At 41.2% G+C, this 14,246-nt stretch overlaps 1 protein-coding gene across 1 annotated transcript in view; it reads right to left on the bottom strand.

Annotated features, from left to right (window-relative positions):
* Positions 1–1,379: 1,379 nt before the first annotated feature.
* Positions 1,380–14,246, bottom strand: part of LOC110961312 (corticotropin-releasing factor receptor 1-like) — a 110,295-nt gene continuing 97,428 nt past the window's right edge. The window contains exons 10-14 of the mRNA XM_022208882.2: positions 12,992–13,064; positions 5,796–5,881; positions 4,445–4,580; positions 4,214–4,255; positions 1,380–1,630 (exon numbers count right to left, since the gene is read on the bottom strand). Coding sequence (XP_022064574.1) covers positions 1,490–1,630; positions 4,214–4,255; positions 4,445–4,580; positions 5,796–5,881; positions 12,992–13,064 — 478 coding nt within the window. The 3' untranslated portion in view covers positions 1,380–1,489. The remainder of the gene's footprint in view (positions 1,631–4,213; positions 4,256–4,444; positions 4,581–5,795; positions 5,882–12,991; positions 13,065–14,246) is intronic.

The raw sequence follows: 14,246 nt of genomic DNA, 5'->3' as shown, positions 1-14,246 counted from the left end.
ACTTTCATCGTGTTTTTATTCCCATTTATCTTTTAGTTACTGTGTTTCTGTTTTATGAGCTATTTTTAGCTGTACAACCCTTTGGTTCAACCCCTGCTGTTTCAAATGTGCTTTATAAATAACTTTGACCTCGACATTGCTGCAGAACAAGAACACAACTAATGACAGCTGCTTCCTCCAGCGGGACAATGCAACCACAGCTCAGGAATGGCTCGAGGAACACGACCAAGAGCTCGAGGTGTTGATTCAAACTCAACTCGATTGAGCATCTGTGGGAAATGTAGGAACGAGGCTGTGGTTTTAACTTTCATTTTATAGTATATAGACTAAATATAGTGAGTAACCTCCATATAAAAAGTGTTTTAAAAGCCGCAACAGCTGAGGTGTGTGGATATGCAGGGTTTCCCTAATAAAATATAAAGAATGTATTAATTAGATTGAAGTTATCCAATGGAACCAAAGGATCTACAGAGGTATGACAGGTCTGAGCTGTTTAGAGCTACAAAATATTAGTCAGGTGACCTTATTTTTGTTAGCATTTGTCATTTTAGTTGAGTTTCTTGTCAAAAAATCTCTTCTAAACTGAACCCCAGCTGCCTTAAAGATCTCTCATTGGCACAAATCGGCTCATTAGCCTGATCTGTGCAACAACGTGAACCTAACTTTGACAATTTATGGTTTTAGCGTGTAAATATGTCATGATAAATAATAAATAAACCTATAAAATCTGTCCAAACTCCATGAGAACGGTGAGATATGAGAGCTACGTCGTTGGTCTGTAACTGAATCCGAGGCGTTATTCTGGAACAAAACTCTTCAGGTAGAAATCATGGAATGTGTTTAACCTTCCTGGAAAGTTCGATGAGAGCAGCACGACTTGCACCAAGCTGAGAACAGAGGACGAGAGCACGACACCAAATTAACGAACGCCAGACGACCGTTTGCCACGGCAAAAAACAAAGAACGAAAAAAAAGAAAGAAGGAAGAAAAGCTGAAAACAAAATCTGCAATAGCTTCGTCACTGCGCCCGGAGCGGCCGGGCGTCCGCTGGGAGGTGAATCCAGTTCAGTGCGGTCCAGCGGCGCCAGCTCACTGATGATGATGATGATGATGAAAGCAACACGACAGAAACAGACAAAAGTGTGCCAGCAGGAATACAGAACAACCTTCCATGGCAGAGTGCTGTACATTCACATCCACACATCAGCTTGGTCGTCTTTTGATCCACAAACCTCACAATTTTACAAAGTCTGCCTTGTCCGTCCCCACCTCCCCACCCCGCCCTTCGTCGTCCATTTTCTCCTGAAAGTCCACACAGCGTCCCTCCTGAGGCTCCGGAGACGGACGCAGCGTCTCTCCGGCTCTCCAAGCCTTTTGTCCCGGCTCAGAATAAAAGTGTTTGAGTGAACTCCAGTGATGTGGCAGGAAACGATGACGACGACAGCTGGAGTTTTTTCTTTTCTGTTGTTTTTTTTCCCTCCTCTTCCTCTCAGAGCGACGTGGACTGCTTGATGCTGTGGAAGCTGACCCGTGAAGGCGAGGTGGGGATGGACATGGCCTGGGTCATCCTGGCTCGGATCGAGTGCTGCTCCTGCCACCGGTGGAAACGCTTCCTCACAGCCGAGCGCACCTGTCATCACCAGAAAAGGGAAAGAATTAAACTCTGTCAGCTGACTGACGGCTCACCGGCGCCGTTTACTGAGATGTTGTTTTGGATGCGTCTTTGTTTGCTGTTAAAAGTAAATAAAAAGACACATTTATCAGTTTTCCAAGATCTAAAACATGCAGAAAGGAAAAGAAAAGTCGTCTAATGGTTAAAAAAAAAAACCTTCATCTGCACCAACCGGCATTACGTTTGGCTCCGAGAACCATCATTTAATCCTCTACACATGTTTTGGTGCTCAGTGTTTCCTTGTTCTGGTGAGTGTGACCGCGGGGATCCTTTGTTCATCTCTTTCATTGCGTCCCTCGGCCTGTAACTAAACACCAATTCAATATCCTGTGGAAGCTTCACATGCTGGCTAAGCCTCTGCAACACGCTTCCTGATGAGATGCTCATTCGTCATGCGGCTGGAGATCCCAGAAGCCGATGTTACGTCCACATGCAGGCCGAGGGATCGCTGGTAAAGGTGATGATTATTCTGGGATGTGCTGCAGCTAAACCGGATCTGTCAGAGCGACGCATCAGATTGTGATCCGGCAGGTTCACGATTTGATGATCAGGTGGTGCATTTATGGTCTGTTTAGCAATAGAGGTATCGATTGGGACCTTGGGGAGCATAATGGGGCCGCTAATCTGGACAACGCTTTGAAGTAACAGCAGCTACTTTCACTGTTTGTTCTCCTGATGCATGAAGAGATGAACTGTGATTGGAAAGTTTATGAGTTTGTCTGTCACTGCAGAATTGGGAGGGGGGGAGGCTGCTTCTCCAAGTGAAGGAGTTCAAGTGTCTTGGGATCTTGTTCACGAGTGATGGGAAATGGAGGTAGAGATGGACACGAGGATTGGTTGTAGCAAACTGTCGTGGTGAAGAAGGAGATGAGCCACAAGGAGAAGCTCTCGATTTACTGTCCATCTACGTTCCAACACTCAACCTACGGTCAGGAGCTCTGGGTAATGACTGAAAGAACAAGATCACACATACAAGCGACTAAAATCTGAAATGAGCTTCCTCTGTAGGGTGTCTGGGCTCAGCCTTAGAGACAGGAGGAGAAGCTCAGACATTCGGAGTAGAAAGGAGCCAGATGAGGTGGTTTGGACACCTGATTCGGACGCCTCCAGGGAGACTTCCTTTGGAGATTTTCTGAACACATCCGCCTGGGAGGAGACCCCGGTGTAGACCCAGAACTTGTTGGAGGGATTATATATCTCATCTGGCCTGGGAATGCCTCAGGATCCCCCAGGAAGAGCTGGAAAGAGTCGCTCGAGAGAAGGATGTCTGGAATGATCTGCTTCATCTCCTGCCTCCACGACCCAACCCCAGATAAGTGGAAGACTATGAATGAATGGATGGATGGATGGATGGATGGATGGATGGATGGATGGATGGATGGATGGACAGACGGACTCCACAATTGGATGACATTTAGGCCTCAAAAATTTTTTGAAAAATTAACCTTCTCTTGTACAGTTTTCTGCTCCATATTGATCAATAATATGTAATAAACTATCACAGGATCGATTGTCTCAGCTTACACATCAATGGTAGCATTTTTATTCCATGTTTTCTGTGTTGTTTGCTAGAAGCTAGATATTTAGCTAGCTGTTACTGCTGACCAAGAGGACAAACTGACTGATGGAAAACGGGTTCTAATTGTGGCAGAATAATCGTCTCCGTGCTCAAAAAACAAGCAAAAACCTTGAAAATGCTGCTCCTAGACCACACACAAAAACATATATTACATTTTCTACAAATCTGAGGCAAATTAGAGATGATCAAGCAGAAACTGTTTCTAAAAATTTGATGATTTCAGATAGAATGATCTATATTTCTACCAATGTGTCTTTTGTAAATCTAATTCTTCTTTAATGTCTGTAATTGTGGCATAATTATTGTCTGATTCCTAAAAAAAACAAGCAAAAACCTTGAAAATGCTGCTCCTAGGCCAGACACAAAAACATATATTACATTTTCTAAAAATTGGAGGCAAATTGTGGAGAAATTTTTCTTAATAATGTGATGATTTGAGATAGAAAGATCCATATTTCTACCAGTGTGTCTTTTTAAATCGAATTTTCTAACTTTAACATCTCTAATTGTGGCACAATTACTGTCTCTGTGTTAAAAAAAAACAACAAAACCGAGCAAAAGCCTTGAAAATGCTGCTCCTAGACCACACACAAATGAATCCTGATAAATGTACTACCGCTAATATTAATATTAAACTCACATTAAACACACAGCAGCATCCCTCCCTGCATGCATATTAATATTGTGTGCTATTCTGAGAGGGTTTCACCCCAGATTTCTCCCTGAAAGCAAATCCGGCCTGACATTGTCATAAAGCGTAGAGAGTGATGTCACTGATGCGGGTTCCCGACAAGTCCTAATTGTGCCCTAAATATAAGAGCTGCGAGCTTCATCACTCAAACAGCGACGGCCACCAAAAGGGAGAGCAGAGGAGCCCCGCAGAGGAAGAACATTCAACAAAAGTCTGAGGCAGGAGGGGAGGGGAAAACGTGGAATCAATACTCCAATGTGGAAGTGCTTACCTCGCTGTTTAGGAAGCAGTAAAACACCGACACAAAGAAGCCCTGTGAGAGGAGGAGACAAAAAAAGAAAACATCAACGCACTGACCTGTTTTAATCGCACACACAGCAGCTTATCAGCCATTCAATCATCTCTGGAGAGCTGTGGAGTATTTTTCTGTCCATTCATTATAATTATGAGTAAAAAAAAACACCGTCCGCCCACGCAGAGACGACATTCTGCTGCGTCTCACCTGGAAGGACTCCAGGAAGGAGTTGAAGTAAATGAAGACGATCTGAGAGATCTCGTCTTCGCCCGGGTTCACGAAAAACAGCATGTAGGTGATTCCCAGCAGAGGAAGCAGCACCAGCGTGGCCTTCACGGCTTTCCTGCAGACCAGGAGATCAGACAGTCATGAAGAACGGTCACATGGAGGCTCAGCAGGCGGCAGCGCTGAGGGTCAAAGGAGCGTTTGGGTTCCCTCCAGCACGCTCCACAGGCATGAAACATGAACGATTTAACCCCCAAAACCCACCGGCAGGGCTGAACAACTAAATTAGACCATTTAACAGAGCCAGAAACAGCAGATTTTTTATTTCAAAGCACCATTCTACCAAAAAAAAAAACACTTAGAAATGTGAGCTTAAAATGATGATATTTAAATCACTTTAAAATTTTAAAAATGTGCAAAAAGTAAAGCATTTTTTTTCAAACCAGATTCAGTGAAAAACCAAAAAATTCTGCCTTCCTCGGTGCAACTTTAAAGCCTCAAGTGATAGAGTTTAGAGCAGCATAAATGTGGCAAAAATTCAGGGATTTTTCAGCTGAATTTGGTTGAACTGCAGGCAGTGTTTACACGGAGCCATAATTATATTATTTATCAAAGCCAGAAACAGTAAAAACTGAAAGTATCTGTGGATTTTCAACTTCAAAACACCGTTCTATTGACGTGTAAGCTTAAAACAGTGATATTTCATCTAAACTGCTTCACTCTATATTCCTCATTTAAACATTTGTAAAAAAAAATATATCATGTCTTACAACCAGATTTTGTGAAAAACAAAAAATTCTGCCTTCCTCAGCGCAACTTTGAAGCCACAAGTGATAGAGTTTAGAGCAGCATTCATGTGGCAAAAATTCAGGGATTTTTCAGCTGAGTGAACTGCAGCCAAAATGACATCACACATCAAAGTTGGAAACAACAAAAACTTGAAGAATCTGCAGACTTTCAATTTCAGAGTACTGTCCTAGCAAAACAATCAAACCTGTGATTTGTCATTGAAACCACTTTAAAATTTGGCAAGAAATGAAATGTTTCCGTCAGCTGGATTCAGTGAAAAATGTAAAATTCTGCCTTTTTCAGCGCAGATGTGAATGATTTATGGCTCTATTACTGTCAGAATGCACAGAAGACATGTTTTACTCCTCTGCATTTCTAGCTGTGGTTGTGATGATTCCACAGAGGTGCAGGACTTTACACTGTGGTGAAAAATGAGCCCACAGTGAGGAAAAAGGTGATATGAGCAAAGAAAACATCCAGAAACTTCCCAGGGCTCAGCTTCCTCTTGCAGGTGCAGCAGCAAACAGCAGAACTGTTTACTAACCTGTACTGGATGGTCTCTGAGGTGGTCGAGGCTCGAAGTTTGGTCATCAGGATTCTCACGATGTTGAAGAGGAAAATGAAGTTGATCTGCGGAGGAATCAAACACAGCAACGCGAGAGTCTTAATGAAGGTTTGGAGCGTCTGTGGAATCAGAGAAATGCTGTTTTGTTTTAATCGAGCTCTAATCAAGTGTTAACAAACACCTCTCTTGTATTGTTCTCTTTAATGACAGTTTCTCTCTTTGATTACACAGAAATACTCCGACAGGAGCCTTTCTGCTCCCATAACTGATTTATATTTCTGCATTTAAGCCCGATTTTCTCTGTTTTGGATTCAAACCCAGCAAACAAGTGCAAATACTCTGAATATTGTGTGAATAATTTGGACTAAATTTCACCATCATCCAGATTGACATATATGGCACTAGAATTCTAAATTTCTTTATTTTTCACTTTTGTTTTGCAAGCGTAGGGGACACAGCTGTTCACGAGGTTAAATCACGAAGTCATCTGCATATATAGAATCATCTCAGCACTGTAGCACACTTTAACCTGGGTCACATGCATGTTTAATGTACAGTTAGCTCAACTTCAATCATTTATGTTATTTGAATTGTTCATAAAGTCAGGCACAACATTAAAACCACCGACTGGGGACGTGAATAACAGGAATTATCTGGTTTTAACGACACCAGCAGAGTGATAGAAGCAGGCAAAATAGGCAGCGTAAGGTTCTGAGTGACTTTGACAAGAAACAGTCGTTTATATTAAGTAGGAGCACCAATAACTAGTAACACACATGACTTGGTGCTGCTTTATGTTTTGCAGTTCTTTTTTGCTTTCCTCTACGGTGGCCGACAGGGGGCAAACACGCTGCAAACCGCAAAAGCGCTGCAAACACAGAAATGATCCAAAACCAAAAACTCACAAACGCATAAAACACATGCAAGAAAAAAAATGCTGCAAGAGAAACATGCTGCAATCACAGAAACGACGCAGAAGCAAAGACTTACAAAATCACAAAACAGATGCAAATGAAAAATGCTGCAAATATGTAAAAACACACACAAACCCCCAGAACAACCGCAAGAGAAAAACACTGCAAATTCAATCCACAACGGAAGTGCGCTGCTCTTCGATAATATTGTATAAAAATGATATTGTATAAAAGATGCCAGCCAAGTAAAACATGATGCTAAAACTAAATGAAAACGTACCTTTTCACACTAAAAAATATCAGACACTTTCACTTTCTTCTTCTCCTTCTCCTTCTTCTCTTCTTCTTCGTGTCTGGTGCACTTCCGTTGTGGATTGAATTTGCAGCGTTTTTCTCTTGCGGTTGTTCTGGGGGTTTGTGTGTGTTTTTATATATTTGCTGCATTTTTCATTTGCATCTGTTTTGTGATTTTGTAAGTCTTTGCCTCTGCATCGTTTCTGTGATTGCAGCTTGTTTCTCTTGCAGCATTTTTTTTCTTGTATGTGTTTCATGCGTTTGTGAGTTTTTGGTTTTGGATCATTTCTGTGTTTGCAGCGCTTTTGCGGTTTGCAGCGTGTTTGCCCCTGTCGGCCACCGTATTCCTCTGCCTCTTTCTCACTGTGGAGGCTCCAATGGCGCATATAAGTTCAATTTTGGAGCATTTTGGGTGCAAATTCAGAATGGTTAGCATTCAGAAAAGATCAAAATCGCTCAGAAAATTAGATAAATATGGAGCAGACGGTATATTTTTGTTTTTTTCAAAAAAATGAGACACGTAACTTTCACAAAAAACTAAGATTTTAAGGTTAGATTTGGTTGTTTTTATAGAGAAATAGATCAAACACCGACAGGAAATGAAAAATCTGGCTCATAAATGGTGCCATTTTAGCAATTTCTTTTAAAGATAGCACACCTGTCTGTCATGTTGGTTTGTTGTGAGCATCACACCATTAATAATTTACACACAAAGCTTGCGATGAGCTTCTAAAATATGATGAAATGCCCGATGAATATACATGAGCGTGTAAAATTAGCTTGACCTTGACCAGCTCCAACAATAAAAAGCTGCTTTGTTCGTGCATCAGTGATTTAGCATCTACATTTATATACATATTATTTTACTTACTACTAAAAGGACCTATAGGATTGTTTCTCTCTTGACTCTATATGACAGCAGGACTTAAAATAAACTACGGCTGATGGTGTTGAGGTTCATGTCAGCCGGCGTTAACAGCTTCTGGACGACGCTGCAGCTCCATGGAAATGAGGCGCTGAGCTATTTAAGGCTCGGCTGAACGGGGATTTACTGACAGAGGGGGGAAATGTATGTACGATGTGTATCTGAAACGCTCCTCGAGATTATTCCTCCGCTGTGTGACGAGTGACAAAATCAATAGGTGTGAATGATGCAACGCAGCAGCGAAAATAGACGCAGGAATACTTTCCAGGGCCACTCGACCCGACCTTGGCCCCAGCAGATGTTTGGCGGCCTTTCAAGAAACGGCCCGCTAAACCCCACGCATTACTGCTTGTGTTAACATTTCTAACAACATCCCGCGTTCGTTGGCCACAGCCTGAGAGCCGCTGATGGCGAGGCAACGAGAGTTCACGTCCAGCAGCAGAATGTCAGGAGAAAGCCACAAAAACGCTCCGGACACCAAACCAGGACGACGACGCTGCGGGATCAAGAGGCTGGCAAAGAGATAAAAGCCCGAGAGAACGCGCTATTGTAAGCAAGACCGGAGCGTTTTCAGGGTGAGAGGCGGAGGGATATTGGAGGAGGCAGATGTGGGCCGCAGGGAGGAGGAGGAGGAGGAAAGAACCAGTGCAGAAAAGCGCCTCTCGAAGATATGATTTTATCAGCGAAGGAGAGCAGAGATAAGGGAATGTGTTGTTTGGAAAAAGGGCGGGAAGGTCAGTCTGAGCAGAAAAATGAGCACAGTCAGGGGAGATTTAACAGAGGAGGTGATCAGAATGTCCACATGAAATCTCAATTTATACAGGAGAAGCAAAACCTGGAGATCAACATGCAGCCCGTGGGCCAAAACCGATCCAATCCGGCAAAAATTACAGAGAAGACAGAAGAAACTGGGATTTACTGCTGTTAACAGAACAACCAGTTCATCCAATGAGTCGTCCAACTTACTGTACATTTCTGTCACAAATCAGCTGTTTTCTCATCTAACACCACAGAGTGTGTACCATATTTTATAAATCCTTCATTCGGGCTGCAGATACAATGATGACGACATTTTTTATTATTGATTATTGAGTCTGTGCAGCTGCTGGTATCTCTCTGTGGTGGTTTTAAATCAATGTATAACATATTTATGTCTATTTAAATCTTGTAAATAATATTTCTTTGCATTAGCTTTGCATTTCTATGCTTGTTTTTACTCTGTGGTCATTTTATGTCTCTTTGCAGACATTCTGCATGTTTTTTCAACTCTCTGTTGTTCGCTGCGTCTCTGTGGTCATTTTGCATCATTTTGAGACGGTCAGTAAATATCTCCTCATGGTCCACTAGATGTTTGTTCTGGCTCCTTAAATGTGATGCAATGCTAATCCTGTGCTCATCAGTCAATCTTACACACTATGTAAATATGCTAACAAGCTAACTCTTCCTGCACCTTTAAAACTGCATTTTGAATGACATCAGCCCTGATATTTTTCTAACTTTCTCTCTTCTTGGATTCATTCTGGTTTTTGTGTCCTTTTGTAACTTCGGTTTTCTGAGAAAAGACTCTTTATTTTTGTGTCTTTTGTGTCTCTTTTCAGATATTCTGCCTGTTTTTGCCTTTGCATTAATTTAGCATATTTTTGTATTTACTTTGAGTCTCCAGTGCCGTTTTTGTTTAGAGATGGGCAGCAAATATCTCCTCATGTTCCACTAGATGTTTGTTTTGGCTCCTTAAACGTGATGTAATGCTAATCCTGTGCTCATCAGTCAATCTTACTCACTTTGTAAATATGCTGACAAGCCGGAGAATTGCAGACTGCACCTTTAAAACTGCATTTTAAATGACATCAGCCCTGTTTTTTTTTTCTAATTTTCCGTCTTCTTAGATTCATTCTGGTGTTTGTGTCCACTGATCCGTCTGATGTTTCTCCTCCTGCATCACCTGCAGCCTCTTCATGCAGTTTTTACAGTGTTTACCCTCATCTCTCCTCCATCTTCCTCCCTCCAGCTCTCTGATCTCTGCGGCCTGTTTTGATCCTGATGCTGTTTTTGACCTCGCCTGTGGTTTGGGATTTTCGCCTCGGCTCGTTTCTTTTGCACTTTGCCTGCTCGGGCTTTTGTAACCTTGTTCTTCTGAGAAAAAGACTCTTTAGCTTTGCTCTTGGGTCCCGTTTCTGAGAGCAGCATTGTTTGAAAGCACGATTCAGACGGTAAACTATTTAGGATGCCATCACAGCAGCAGTAAAGCTTCCTCACTGCCGTTCTGTCCTCTATGGGGGCTCAGACGTGCTCGACCTCTGTGTGTTACACTCAAAAAAACTAATTCTTTTATTAACTTGGAGCCTATTCTGTCACATAATCACACATTTGTTTTGTCCAGTTTGTCCAAAAAACTGTCAAATGTCTGGTTTTGTTCAGCATATTATGGAAAACAAAGAATTATAAAGAATTAAATACCAAAATAAGTGACTTTAGCAATAAAAAATGACATAAATATAAACATGTTTTGAACTTATTTCACCACTTCCATCCATCACCTCTTTATTAGGCTATTTTTGTGTCTTTATTCATGTATTTCTGTGACTCTTTGTTCATTTCACGGCCACATATGCGTGAAACTAAACCAGCTATTTGCCAAAAATCTCAAACAACGAGGAAGAAACAAACAAATTTTGGCCATCTCCAACAGAAAAACGGATAAAAGTCTTCGGGAATTGTTTGTGTGAAGTAATTATTCTTTAATTTCTGTTGGTATTGATCGTGTTTGAGACAAAGCTGATGAAAGAGGAACTGTTTGAGTCGTGCATGATGCTCATTTTCCTTTAAAATTTGCAAAATTAAAAAGAAAATAAAGGAACCAACACGTGCACGCGTGTCACCAGTACTGAGTATTTAACTACTTAGAACAGTGTGTGACTCCTTTAGAATATTCTGCTGGAAAGTTAAGTTAAACCGTGCAGCTGCCATACATTACCACACAAACTAAACACACAGCAAACATTACGATGCATGAAGAGTCTCTGCTGTAGAGCTGAGTAAAGCGGACTGAAAGCTGCAATATTTCCTCCTAATAAAGCCAGATGGAACTCAAATCTGTATTTCAGCGCAGCGGTGGCGTAGACGTTCTTATTTTAATTCCACGTCTGCACTCAGAGCAGCGTTTCTGGAGCTCGGCCAGGCGAGAGATGACTGAAGCTTTTTGCGAGAAGCCGGACCGAGTCTCCAAGCAATCTGTAAAAATCTGCAGGATCTTTGAGGGTCGCAGCGACACAACGCCGTCTGAATACTGAGGAGGTGGATGCTGGTTTCTCTGGGGTCATTTTGCATCTCTTTCTGGTGTTTTTACATCTGTTGTTGGTCAATATGTGTTTCTTTGTGGTCATTCTGTAGTGTTTTGTAGTTGTTCTGCATCAGTTAGAGATCGATCCTTGTTTCTTTTTAGTCATTTTGAATCAGTTTGACATTTAACTGCTTCTTTTCAGCAATTTTGCATCTTTTCAAAGTTGTTTTGCATCAGTTGGAGGTGTATCTTTGTTCCTTTTTTCTCATTTTGCATCGTTGTGTAGATATTTTGCATCAGTTTGACGTCTAACTTTGTTTCTCTTCAGTCACTTTGCATCTTTTCAAAGTTGTTTTGCATCAGTTTGAGGTGTATCTTTGTTCCTTTTCTCTCATTTTGCATCGTTGTGTAGATATTTTGCACCAGTTTGACGTCTATCTATGTTTCTTTTTGGTCCTTTTACATCTTTTTGTAGTTTTCGATCAGTTTGAGGTCTACCTTTGTTTATTTTTTGGCTATTTTGCATACTTTTGTGGTTGTTTTGCATCAGTTTGAGGTCTACCTTTGTTCCATTTCTGTCATTTTGCATCTTTTCAAAGCTGTTTAGCATCCAGTTGCAGGTGTATCTTTGTTCCTTTTTTCCTCATTTTGCGTCTTGCAGATATTTTGCATCAGTTTGAGGTCTACCTTTGTTCCATTTCTGTCATTTTGCATCTTTTCAAAGCTGTTTTGCATCAGTTGCAGGTGTATCTTTGTTCCTTTTTTCCTCATTTTGCGTCTTGCAGATATTTTGCATCAGTTTGAGGTCTACCTTTGTTTATTTTTTGGCTATTTTGCATACTTTTGTGGTTGTTTTGCATCAGTTTGAGGTCAACCTTTGTTCCATTTCTGTCATTTTGCATCTTTTCAAAGCTGTTTAGCATCCAGTTGCAGGTGTATCTTTGTTCCTTTTTTCCTCATTTTGCGTCTTGCAGATATTTTGCATCAGTTTGAGGTCTACCTTTGTTCCATTTCTGTCATTTTGCATCTTTTCAAAGTTGTTTAGCATCAGTTGCAGGTGTATCTTTGTTCCTTTTTACCTCATTTTGCGTCTTGCAGATATTTTGCATCAGTTTGAAGTCTATCGTCGTTTCTTTTCAGTCATTTTGCATCAGTTTGTGGTCTATGTTTGTTTCTTTGTAGTCATTTTGCATCTTTTTGTTGTTATTTTGCATGCGCTTGTGGTAATTTTCCATTTCTACCATTATATCGTGTCTCTTTGGGGAGACATTTTGCAGGTGAAAACCAGGGTTCTCGCCTGCTTTTACATTTTCAGCACCTTTCATCATCGTTTCCACCGTCGTTTCGCCGCTGAGGAGGTCCAGTTTGTGTCCACTTTAACGTTTTATTTTCCTCTTAAACTGGAATTTAAACAGAAACTGTGTGAGACGAGACGGATCCTCGGTGAGAGCCGACGAAGTAATGAAGTGATCTTACTAAAACGTCCCCTCCAGGTGTGGAAATGAAGCGGTGTTTGAATTAATTCCTACAAGACTGAACATATATCTGTATTTCATTCTTGTTTCTCAGCCTGAAGCCTCAAATTAGATCCAGGAAGTTGCCAAGTTGCAGAGATTTAAGCTCCGTAGAAAAGCATTTATCACCGCTAACGTGAAGAATGTGTTGAGCTCTGCAGCTTTCAACGCCTGCCAGGAAACTTAAGACGTAATGAAGACTAATTGTATCAGCGGACAGGGATGAAAAAAACCAGAGAGATTCTTACCACCAGCACCAGGATCATGGGCCCCTGGTAGATGTAGTCGGTGTAGACGCCGGCTCGCTTCCCGAACCAGCACCTGAAACGCCAGCAGAGGCCATCAGTCACGATTAGCGTCAACATTCATTCGTTTGTCTCCTCCCTGCCGCTTTAATTTGTTTAACACGTTTTCCAGTCAGTGATTTACCCAAAATTCGAAGTACAGACAATTACAGATTCAGCAAGCGGCAAGAAACAGCTGCTGCCAAAGCTTTAAGCTCTAAAATGTAAAAATGAATCAGCTGGTTTGCTGCTTCTTGTGTTTCTTTGGCATCTTAGTCGACATTCTGTGATCGTTTTGTGTCTCTCTGTGAGCAACTTGTTTCACGTTTTCGTATTTGAGTCTCTTTGTTGTCCTTTTGCGTCTTTCTGTGGTCTGTTTGCTCGTCTTCGTACTCACTGAGCAGCTCTTTGTGGTTTTTTTTCATTAATTTTGCACGTTTTCAAATGCGTTTTCAGTCTTTTTGTAGCTGATCTTGTAAAATTGAATTTCCCAGCTTTTCTTTGGTATCTCTGTTGTCATTTTGTTCTTGTTTGTGTCTGTTTTGTGCAGACATGCTGCGTGTTTTCCTATTTCTTTTGAGCCTTCTAGCTTTCATTCTGCATCTTTTTACATCACTGCACTAGTTTTGCATGTCTCTAAATGTGTTTCGAGTCTCTTTGTGGTCGTTTTTTTGTCTCTTTTTTGTCATTTTGTGCATTCTTGTATTCGTTTTGAGTTTTCTTGTACCCACTTTGCTTCTCTTTGTGTTTTTTCATTAGTTTTGCACATTTTCTGACGTGTTTCGAGCCTCTGTGTTCATTCTGCGTCTCTATAACTGACTTGCGTCCTCTTACGTTTGTTTGGCATCTCTTTGTTTTGTCTCTTTTGGCAAACGTTCGGCATATTTCCATATTTTTATGCAGTCTTAGGCATCTTTTTGTGGTAGTTCTGAAGCAGTCTAAAGTCTGTTTGCATGTGTTTGCATTAGTTTCCAGGTTTCCAAATGTGCTTTGAGTCTCTCTGTGGACGTTTTTGTGTCTCTTTGAAACTGATTTGCATCCCCTTATGTTTGTCTGGCGTCTTACTCGTCATTTTGTGTTTAGGGTTGTCGTCTCTGTGGACATTTTGTGCATTTTGGCAAACATTCTGCACGTCTTCTTATTTGTTCTGAGTCTTTCTGAAGTCATTTGCCATGTTTCTGTACTTATCGTATCTCTTTGTTTTCCTTTTTTATCGTTT

Source organism: Acanthochromis polyacanthus, chromosome 19, assembly GCF_021347895.1.
Source record: "Acanthochromis polyacanthus isolate Apoly-LR-REF ecotype Palm Island chromosome 19, KAUST_Apoly_ChrSc, whole genome shotgun sequence".
In the NCBI taxonomy this organism is placed as follows: domain Eukaryota; kingdom Metazoa; phylum Chordata; class Actinopteri; family Pomacentridae; genus Acanthochromis; species Acanthochromis polyacanthus.
This window is presented reverse-complemented; position numbering and strand designations above follow the sequence as displayed.